The sequence below is a fragment of the Carcharhinus amblyrhynchos genome, chromosome 7 (assembly GCF_965287045.1).
Source record: "Carcharhinus amblyrhynchos chromosome 7, sCarAmb.v2.hapA, whole genome shotgun sequence".
Taxonomy (NCBI): Eukaryota; Metazoa; Chordata; class Chondrichthyes; order Carcharhiniformes; family Carcharhinidae; genus Carcharhinus; species Carcharhinus amblyrhynchos.
The window spans coordinates 58,330,704-58,342,490 of NC_137330.1; the positions used below are offsets into that span (position 1 = coordinate 58,330,704).

An 11,787-nucleotide genomic window follows, 5' to 3' on the forward strand; every position below is an offset into this window, starting at 1 on the left:
GTATATCTGATTGGAATGCATAATGTTGATCTGAGAATAATATTAAAGCTACATCTGGCTTCTCAAAATCATTAAGATAACATTTGTTTGATCTTGTGTTCTCATAAAAAGCCATTCTGGAAATGCTAGAATATATAGTATGAATCATACAGTATGAGGTAACATGCCACATATCTCAAACACATGTAGAATTGTGGTTCATTACTGTATTCTGTTGAATTAATTGTGTGTGAGGTAGCTGTGAAAACTGCATCTCTCCATGATAGCAATGTAACAGAAACTGTTGTATATTTAAATTTGTTATTGAAATTTGACATCGATTTTTCTTTCTCTCTTTTCAGAGTCCGCTTCATTTAGTAGGAACCCAGCAGCCAGTGGGTTCTTGCAGAGTCGAATATAAATGCAGATGGCCATTATTTACATCAAACCTAACAACTGTACTCAAAAATAGATCTGATCAATGATTTTCTTTCCTGTACAATGTAAAAGCAATAACCATATCTGTCTGAGGTACATCATGCAGAATCATGTGCATGTTAGATAACAAAGATTAATAATTTCACATTGACATAGTAATAGTAGAGAAGCCCCTCATGATCAAAGGAGGAATCAGAAAAGATTAAAGCAAATTACTGCAGATTCTGGAATCTAAAACAAAAAAAAAACAAAATCTCAGCGGATCTGACCAGTATCTGAGGAGAGAGAACAGAGCTGACATTTTGAATTTAGTGACTGTGTCAGAACTGGTAAAGATTGTTGGGGAACTCAAAAATTATCCACATCCTTCGCTGCCTAAAGGCACAGAAGTCTTCAACATAAAAGCTCAGGTGCAGAATTAGGGCTATGAAAATAAAGAGAATTACTAAAAGGTATTACTTGCAATTTAATAAGTAGCATTATTAGAGAAGCTGAAGTATATGTACCATTGCATGACTATAACACTGATAAAGAGTTCCTGCAGGCACGATGGGCAAGAGCACCCACAAGCTAGTGAAGTACTTAAATCCTGCAGAAAGCAGGATTCAGAACAGGATCAAAAACCTTCCAATACAGTGGGTGAGATATTTATCAAATTACATTCCATGAGAAGCTACATTAAGTTTAGCTCATTAGCATCTCAGTTCCTTTTCTCCCCACTTGTAATAATGCTTTGTCGATAAAAGACAACAGAAGTAAATGTTTGTGGGAAACTGGTTTCAGAAAATGAAGTCAAATGTGCATTCTTCTTACCTGCTTTGACCTTTCTTCAGCATTCAACACATTTGATCTCTTCCACTATCTCTTCTATTCTACTACTTTTCCCCCCATGGTCCATCTCAGTTGGGCTGTTTTTGCACAACCATCTTTGAGGTCCACTGAGGGTTAATCATTAGTATTCTCCTCTTCTTCTACATGGTACCCATTGCTAGCATCATCCAAATGCATAGGGTCACCTTTCACAACTTGCTGTCATCTGTGCATTACCACAATTTGTCTCATTGCTATAGACATTCAAACAGGGATGTCCACCTATCGAATACTGTCATGAGTGTGACTGAACTACCTACAGTTTACCACTGATAGGTGCAAAGACAGGGATCCAGATCGCATCACCCCAATAATGGCAAATGGTGAGGCTAATTTATTTAGTGCCACTCTGAGCAGGGATGAAGCTTTGGTCTTCAGCAAAGCATTGAAATCAATAAAACTCAGAACATTCTCACATCCCCAGCTCTGTTATCTAGCCTTTCATTTGTAACTCCTATCACTCACCCTCAATTCCTATCCCAACCACCCACAACACCACCCTCTCCTTGACTCTGCGCAAACCTCTCCCAGCACCACGCACAACACCGAATCAGGGCACTTCCAGAATCTTTATTCCACCAAAATTTGAGAGTTGGGGTGTTGGACAGGGGCAGTTGTGAGCACAGCCAGTGATACTGAGGGTTTCTGGAATTAAAAGTTGGTTTAAAGGAGAAGAATGAAAGCACTTTCAAATTCTTAAAACGGCACTAGTGCTTATAAACAGCTGTGAACACTGACTAGCTCCTAAAAGTGCTTAAGGGGAGGCAATAGCCTGGTGGTATTATTGCTGGAATATTAGTCTAGAAACTCAGCTATTGTTCTGGGGATCTGGGTTCAAATCCTGCCACGGCAAATAGAATTTTTTAATTAAAAATCTACTGATAACCATGAAACCATTGTTGATTGGTAAACCAGATAGGTTTTAGAGCCACAGCAATGTGGCTGATTCTAAACTGCCCTCAGCCATTAAGGATGGGCAATAAATACTGGCACCCATGCCCCACAGATGAATACAAAAATCCAAACATCTGTTCATCTTCCTTATTTTACTAGACGACACTTTAACATTGGAAAATCCACTTCCCCATTTATTTAATTTTATGTACTTATTTCAAAAATAAATCAAAATATAACTGAGGATAGAAGCAGTAGTTGCCTAGTCTAACATGTCCCATTCACCCATATACAGTGTGCTCCCTGACCTATAACACCTCTTGGTACAGCAACATTTAAAAAACTCATTGTTTTCAAATCTCTCCTATAGCTAAACCTTCCAAAATATCTGCACTCCTCCAGCTCTGATTCCCTGCACAAATTATGTGCTCCACCGTTGTTTGCTGTGCCTTCTGCTGCCTAGGTTGTTAAATGTTCCTTATAACCAACTATGTTGACCTAACATTTCTCAATCTGGTATGGTGTCAACTTCTGTTTGATAAGTCCCCAGTGAAGCACCTTGGGCTATATTCTACATTTTAGGTGTTACGTAATTGAATGGTATTGAGACTTAATAGGGACAAGTGCAAGATACTGTACATTGTATCCTATTTACAACACTGGAACAGGAGTGTATTTCCATTCCTACAGGTTTATCTTTAGCTTGAAGCATACAAGAGGACAAGAAACTTGGATTTAAAGCAATTAAAAGGTTGAAAAGTAGTAAAACATATAGTGGTGAAGTAGCGAACGTGTAAATACCAATTTATTGTTGCTAATTCTTTGACCTAATGTCAGAAATATTAAATCTGTTGTTAAAAATATATTAGAATATACATTTAAACAATGCATTGATCTGGAGAAAATATCTTTTGACGTGATCTGTATAATTTTTGTCAGCAATGACAAAAAGATTGGACCTAATGTATTTAGATTCATTTTCAAACAATTTAAAATTGTCAATTTGCAACAAAACTTGACAATTTTTCTGCTAATGATCTGATGGATCAGCTTCCAATTTGCTGATCATTTAATCCAAAAGTAAAGTATTACAGATGCTGCAAGTCTGCATTAAAAGTAAAAATGCTAGCAATATTCAGCAAGTAAGAAGTCTCAACACCAGGTTAAAGTCCAACAGGTTTATTTGGTAGAAAAGCCACTAGCTTTTGGAGCACAGCTCCTCCATCACTCACCTGGTGAAGGAGCAGCACTCCAAAAGCTAATGGCTTTTGCTGCCAAATAAACCTGTTGGACTTTAACCTGGTGTTGAGACTTAGAATCATAGAAAAACTACAGCACAAATAGGCCCTTCAGCCCACAAGCAATCTTATCTGTACCTACTAGGCTTACCTATAACCCTCAATCCTATTAAGTCCCATGTACTCATCCAGAAGTCTCTTAAAAGACCCTAATGAATTTGCCTCCACCACCACCGACGGCAGCCAATTCCACTCACCCACCACCCTCTGAGTGAAAAACTTAATCTTGACATCTCCTCTGTACCTACTCTCCAGCACCTTAATGTCCCATTGTGGCAGCCATTTCAGCCCTGAGAGTCCACCTGATCAATACCTCTTATCATATACACCACTATCAGGTCCCCTCTCCTCCTTCGTTTCTCCAAGGAGAAAAGGTCGAACTCTCTCAACCTAACCTCATAAGGCAATGCCACCCAATCCAGGTAACATCCTTGTAAATCTCCTCTGCACCCTTTCAATGGCTTCCACATCCTTCCTGTAATGAGGCGACCAGAACTGAGCACATTTCTCCATGGGGTCTCACCAGGGTCTTATACAGCTGCAGCATTATCTCTCAGCTCAAATTCAATTCCTCGATTGATGAAGGCCAGTACACCATATGCCTTCTTAACCATATCCTCTACCTGCAAAGCCGATTTGAGAGTCCTATGAACCCAGGCCCCAAGATCCTTCTGATCTTCCACACTGCTAAGAGTCTTACCCTTAATATTACATTCCTTCATCCCATCTGACCTGCCAAAATGGACCACTGCACATTTATCCAGGTTGAAGTCCACCTGCCACTTCTCCAGCCAGTTTTGCATCCTATCTATGTCACGCTGCAACTTTTGACATCCCTCCAAACTATCCACGACACCTCCGACCTGCGTGTCATCGGCAAACTCACCACCCATCCCTCCACTTCCTCATCCAGGTCATTTATAAAAATCACAAACAGCAAGAGTCCCAGAACAGATCCCTGGGGCACCCCACTGGTGACTGACCTCCATGCAGAAAAAGACCCATCTACAACCACTCTCTGCCTTCTGCAGGCAAACCAGTTCTGGATCCACAAAGCAACTTCCCCTTCGATCCCATGGCCCCTCACTTTCTCAATAAGCCTTGCATGGGGGACTTTATCGAATGCCTTGCTGAAGTCCATATAAACCACATCCACCACTCGTCCTTCGTCAATGTGTTTAGTCACATTTTCAAAAACTCAACTAGCTCGTAAGACATCATCCGCCTTTAACAAAGCCATGCTGACTACTTTTGATCATACTATACTTTAAATGTTCATAAATCCTGTTTCTCAGGATCTCTTCCATCAAGTTACCAACCACGGAGGTTAGACTCACCAGTCAATAATTTCCTGGGCTATCTCTATTCCCTTTCTTGAATATAGGAACCACATCCGCAATCCTCTAGAACTTCTCCTGTCTCCACTGATGTCACAAAGATCATCGTAAAAAGTCTGACAACACCAGGTTTTAGTCCAACCTATTTATTTGATAATATACTCACAAGCTTTCGAGGGACACCCTCTTCGTCAGGTGACGAAGAGGGTGTCCCTCGAAAGCTTGTGAGTATATTATCAAATAAATAGGTTGGACTAAAACCTGGTGTTGTCAGACTTTTTACTGTGTTTACGCCAGTCCAACGCCGGCATACCCACATCACAAAGATCATTGCCAGAGGCTCTGCAATCTCTTCCCTTACCTCCCACAGTAACCTGGGGTACATCCCATCTGGTCCCGGTGACTTATCTATCTTGATGCTATTCAAAAAGTTCCAACACATCCTCTTTCTTAATGTCCACACACTCAAGCTTTTCAGCCCACCACAAGCCTGCACTACAACCACCAAGATCTTTTTCCACTGTGAATACCGAAGTATTCATTGAGCACCTCTGCTATTTCTACTGGTTCTATAGAAACTTTTGCACCGTCACATTTTATAGGTTCTTTTACTCTTCACCTATTTGTAGAATGCCTTAAGGTTTCCCTTGATCTTACCTGCCAAGGCCTTCTCGTGACCCCCTTCTGGCTCTCCTAATTGCCTTCTTAAGTTCCTCCCTACAAGCCATATACTCCTCTAGATCCCTAACATTACCTAGCTCCCTGAACCTTTCGTACGCTTTTCTTTTTGAAAAGATTTGTTACAACTTTTGTGCACCACAGTTCCTGTAACCTACCATAACCTCCCTGTCTCATCGGAACGTTGTCATGCAGAGCTCCAGACAAACGTTCCTTGAAAATCTGCCACCTTCGGTACATTTTCTGGAGAATACCTCCTTCCAATTTATGTCTCTAATTTCCTGCCCGATGGCTTCATATTTCCCCTTACTCCAGATAAACACTTTCCTTGCTTGCCGGATCCTATCCCTCTCCAATGCTAATGTAAAGGAGATAGAGTTATGATCACTACCCCAAAATGCTCTCCCACCGAGAGATCTGACACCTGTCCAGGGTCATTACCCAATACCAGATCAAGTACAGCCTCTCCTTTTGTAGGCTTATCCACATACTGTGTCAGGAAACCCTCCTGAACACACCTAACAAACTCCTCCCCATCCAAACCCCTTACCCTAGGGATATTCCAATCAATATTTGGGAAATTAAAATTTCCCATCATGACAACTGTTATTATTGCAACTCCCCAGGATCTGTTTCCCTATCTCCTCCTCAACATCCCTGTTACTAATGGGCAGCCTATAGAAAACACCCAGTAAAGTTATTGACCCCTTCCTGTTCCGAACTTCCACCCACAGAGACTCCGTAGACAATCCCTCCACAACGTCCACCTTCTCTACAGCCATGACATTATCCCTGATCAACAGTGCCACTCCCCCACCTCTTTTGCCTCCTTCCCTGTCCCTCCTGAAACATCTGAGACCCGGCACTTGAAGTATCCAGTCCTGTCCCTGAGACATCCAAATCTCTGTAATGGCCACCACATCACATTTCCAAGCAGCAATCCATGATCTAAGCTCATCCACATTGTTCACCACACTCCTAGCATTTAAATAGACACATCTCAAACCTTCGGCCTGAGCGCTCCCCTTCTCCGTCACCTGTCTATCCTCCCTCTTACACCGTCGACAATCCCTCTCTATTTGCGAGCTAACCTCCTCGCTCCCAGTCACTTCATATCGATTCCCTCTTACTGTGTTTACCTCAGTGCAACGCCGGCATCGCCACATCAATACTCAGCAGGTCAGGCAGCATCTGTGGAAAGAGAAAGAATAAATGGTTTATGCCATTTTGTGTCCAGCATAACAATAACTAAAATTCCAGAAATAGAACTGTACAAAGGGATAGGTGAAAAGAAGTGTAAAGTAACGATAACATGCCAGTTGCTAAAGGCACTATCCTGTGAGAAACTAGGCCATGTACACCAGCTAGGATTTCCTACCACATATCAGCACTGGTGCAGACAATTTGGGAGATGACCCACCCACCTTTTATTGCTGTATTAAATGGAGAAAGTCAAAAGTGGAGGGCCAATAGTTTTAATGCTGTAGTAGCCAATCAGCTGTTTCCAACCTAACTGTCATGTGATTGCAACATCACATGACCAAACCTCCAACCAAAGTTGGCAATTTTATTCCCAGTCCAAATTCAGTCAGTTGATTAGATGGAGTTTAATTGGTTGCTGAAGCATCCAGTCTAAATCTGAATAAGCATAATTCCTGAAGACAAATGCTAATCCAGAGCAGAATTCCTTCTACTGCTTTCACAACTACACCAGAATTTTTGTGATCAAATTTTTTTGTTTCATTTAATCTCTTTTGTAATCACAGTAATCTTTATCAACTTGTCATTGTATTGTACAAAATTTACAGTGCATTGGAGACGATGTGGAGATGAAATAAGATGCTACATGTCTTCTAGTTCACCTAAGTTTGAAATGATCACACTTTAGACTCAAAATGCTGGAACGTTATAGAGTTATTTCTTGCATCTCTCCATGTGGCTGGTGAACTGATACATTGTTACTCAACCCGTGAATGCACTGTGACAAGTGAATATAGCTCTCCGGAATATTTATTCACGTAACAATTCATTTCTGGTTCTTTACGAATAATATGCATTAATGCTATTTTAAAAAAATGCCTCTATAGCAATAGAATTATTCCAATCATTAACTTTCTTTACTAAAGGTTAACAATTGATTTTTTATAAATTAATTGAACACCTTAAGAATCTTTTATGGGTGTTTTCTTAAAAAAATCTTATCAAATGAAATCTAAATACAGTATAAAAGCAAATTATTGTGGATGCTGGAATCCGAAACCAAAAGAGAAAATGCTGGAAAATCTCAGTAGGTCTGGCAACATCTGTAAGGAGAGAAAAGAGCTGACGGTGAGTCCAGATGACTCTTTGTCAAAGCTCTACAGTATATCCACTGGTTCCCCTTTATCCACAGTGCATGTAATTCCTTCAAAGAACTCAAATTGGTTAATCATGATTTCCTGATTTCCCTTTCGCAAGACCATGTTGACTCTACCTAACTGCACACTTTGTGTCTCTCTTTTGAGTAAAGGAATTACATTTGCTATTTTGCAATCTAATGGAACCTTCACTGAATCTTGGGAATTTTGGAAAATTAAACCAATGTATTAACTATCTCATTAGTAAATAATTTCAAGACCATAATGTGAAGTCCATCTGGATTTGGCAACCCACAGACCCAGCAATTTTGTTTAATACCACTTCCCTGCTGATTGTGAATTTCCTGAGTTCCTGTTGCCCTTCCAGAGTAGAAATGCCATTTCCCTAGTAATTGACATAGGTTAAAGGTAAAAGGGAGAAAGTTTAAAGGAGAAGTGAGAGGCAAGATTTTATTTACACAGAGGGCGGTAAGTGCCTGGAACATGCTGCCGGAGAAGGTGGTAGAAGCAAATATAATAGCAATGTTTAAGAACCATCTTGATAGATACATGAATAGACAGGGAATAGAGAGATATGGACCACATAAAGGAAATAGGTCTTTAGTTTAGAAAGGCACCATGTGTCGGTGCAGGCTTGGTGGACCAAGAGGCCTGTTCCTGTGCAATATTGTCCATTGTTCTATTTCCTAATTTGCAGCTATTTCTGGGCTATTTGTGTCCTCTAAAGTGAAGATTGATGCAAAGTATCTGTTTAATTCACCTGCCATCTCCCTATTTTCCACTGTCAATCCCAGATATACTTTCTGTAGGGCCAAATCTCACTTTATTAGCTCTTTTCTCACTTAAATATGGTAGAAACCCTTAGTAGTCATCCTTAATTCCTAGCTATTTTTCTCTTGTACTCTCGATTTTCCCTCCCTCACCTTTTCATATTCTCTCCAAGCTACTGATCGGCTGCCTGTGTTTGTGTAATTGTATGCTTTTTTGACACTGTTTTTAACTTTTTTAGTTAACCACAGATGATGGGCCCTCCCCTTGGAATTTTTCTTTCTCATTGGAATGTGTATATTCTGTGTATTCTGGACCGTCAGGGATTCTAGAAGCAGATAACAAGAGGTCATATTTAAGACAGGTGAAAATGCTGAAGTTTCGACTGAGTTATTGTCACAGAGTTTGGCCTCCATCAGTATGATCCTAGAATAAGTTTCCTGAGATAAACTGCAGCTCCTTGCAGCTCTGTCATATGCTGTAAACATCAGGTTTCAGAGCAAATTTCCTTGGTCACTATATTTTTCACACATTTAAGAAAGAACTTCTGGCAGAGTCTGAGTGGGATGATACTACTCTGTGCTCCGGTATCAAACTTCAGCTTCAGATTTACGGTGGTCAGCCTACGTCTCATCCTCTTCCTGATTGGAATGGTTGTATGAATTTTATTTTTCTGGGAACTGTCGCATCCAGATGTTCAGGCAGTTGTTTGGTTCCTAGGACTATTGTATTCTCAAACTCATCATTATTTTCCAGGATCTAGATGTTTTTACTTTTCATTCACCCTGTTGCTCAGACTCCATTCTTTCTGCTCACCTTTTCCCAGTGATTTGGCTTTCCACAAGCTCTGCAGTTTGATCCATATGCAAGACATTTCCTTCGTCCTGTAGACTTGTGATAGCCTACAGCTCTTGCAAATATTTCTATTTGGTGTGCATTCTCTTGTTTTTGTTGCACTACATCAACCCTGTTGTCTTACCCTTGACTTAACGGAAAGCCAGCCATTAGGTAGTCAGCGTCTTCATCTGTCTTCTTGTGATTTCATGTGCTCTGGCAATACCCAAAACCTACAATGTTGTGAGCTCGTCCTTTCCAATTGATTTTTTTTATACTTCAAGGTATGTAAAACCCCATGTTAGCTGATCCGTTAGCCTTTCATCTGTGTCTTTGAATTTATAACTTTCTGGTGACATTTTTCAATCTTGTCAACAGGCTCACCTGATTCCTGCACCAAGCCTTGAAATTCATTTCAGGAGATCCGAAGATTTGATTTGCAACCCAGATTAGTGCCAGAAAGAGACAAACAAGTGACTGATTCTGGCTGAAGGTGGGGAGTTGGCATGGTGCACTGGCTGACAAAACTGAGCTGCTGCTGGGACAGCTGGTGGAGGGAGTGTATGGACCAGCCTGGGTCAACAGCACATTAACCTGGGCTTCAATTTAGAGCTGGAGGTTCAAAAATGCTGCTGGGATTTTTTGCTGTCACTTTCACTGACTATCCCAACTATTTATTTAACTCTCTCTCTCCTGCCCACTAAAACTGATCCTTTCTCTTCACTGGTGCATTTTAGAAAGCTACTCGATGTCAGTCTGCACTTTTTAAAAATCTTCTCAAATGCGTCCATGATATCACCAACCTCACATTCATCATGGGCTGGTCAGCATCTTGTGTGTTCATTGTCACGGCAGCCATTTAGACTTTTCATGATTCACTGTTTTCGTTCTCTTTTTCTCTCTCTAACATTGGATTTTTCTAAATCTAATGCAGCATTATATCTGATTAAAACATTTTGGTTTTCATTCACAGATACTCTCTGCCACCAGGTTATGTCTTTTGGTTCCCATAAGTTTGAAATAATCACACTTTAGACTCAGAATGCTGGAATTTCATTAAGTGTATTTCCTGCATTTTGTCATGTAGCTAGTAGACTGATAGATGTTATTATTTGGCACAGAAACTGCTGAAGGCACTGGAAGCTACAAAGGCTTTTGTCCTGACAAAAATGTAATGAATAGTAATGGCGACTCATGCTCCAGAACTAGCTGTGCTGCTAGTCAAGCTGTCCCAGTACAGCATACAACATTTACCCAACATTGTGGAAAATTGCCCAGGTTTGTCTCATCAGCTCAGTCTCGATCACCTACAAAGTGACGGGAAATATTGTCAACAACACCTAGGTTACATCAATGCCACTGGACTCCTGACCTCATTAAAACATTGGTGCCAACATGGACAGAACAGCTGAACTCAAGATGTGAGGTGGAAGTGACTGCCCTTGACATCAAGACAGCATTTGTACTCTGAAGAAGTCATACAGACTCAGAAGTTAACTGTTTTTCTCTCCAAAAATGGTCCTGGGCCTGCTGAGTTTTTCCAACATTTTCTGTTTTTATTATTGAAATCATTTGGAATTAGGAGGAATATACTCCACTGGCTAGAGTCATATCCAGCACAAAGGAAGATGGTTGTCATCTTTGGAGGTCAATCATCTCAGTCCCAAGACATCGCTGCAGGAATTCCTCAGGTAGTGTCCTTGGTTTAACCATGAATCTTGGTTCAGCTGTTTCATCAATGACCTTCTATCCCTCATAAGGTCAGAACTAGTGATGTTTACGACAATTGCACATTGGTCAGCACCACTCACAATTCCTTAGATACTGAAGACGACTGTGTCTGAATGCAGTAAGACTTGGACAATATTAAGGCTTGGGCTGATAAATGGCAAATCACATTTGTGCCAAGCAATGAACATTTCCATTAAGAGAAAATCTTACCTTCTCCCCTTGGCATTCAATTGCATTACCATTGCCGAATCCTCGATTATCATCATCCTGCAAGTTATCATTAATCAAAAACTGAGCTAGGCCAACCATATAAATATTGGTCTAAAGGGTGGCACAGTAGCACAGTGGTTAGCATTGCTGCTTCACAGTTCCAGGGACCTGGGTTTGATTCCTGGTTTGGATCACTGTCTATGTGGAGTTTGCACATTCTCCTTGTATCTGCATGGGTTTGTCGGAGTGCTGTGGTTTCCTCCCACAGTCCAAAGATGTGCAGGTTAGGTTGATTGGCTATGCTAAAATTGCCCCTTAGTGTCCTGAGATGCGTAGGTTAGAGGGGTTAGCAGGTAAATATGGGTGGGGCTGAGGTGGGATTGTGGTTGGTGC

The 11,787-nt window shown here is 40.8% G+C and overlaps 1 protein-coding gene across 3 annotated transcripts in view; it reads left to right on the top strand.

Moving 5' to 3' along the window:
• Window positions 1–10,025, top strand: part of cyp39a1 (cytochrome P450, family 39, subfamily A, polypeptide 1) — a 42,716-nt gene extending 32,691 nt beyond the window's left edge. For 2 of the 3 annotated variants that reach the window (XM_080192394.1, XM_080192396.1), the window contains exon 12: window positions 342–3,134. In XM_080192394.1, the coding sequence (XP_080048520.1) occupies window positions 342–464 (123 nt within the window). In that variant the 3' untranslated portion in view covers window positions 465–3,134. Of the gene's footprint in view, window positions 1–341; window positions 3,135–9,831 lie in introns of those variants that run through there. The other variant, XM_080192395.1, reaches the window with a different exon arrangement.
• Window positions 10,026–11,787: the final 1,762 nt, after the last annotated feature.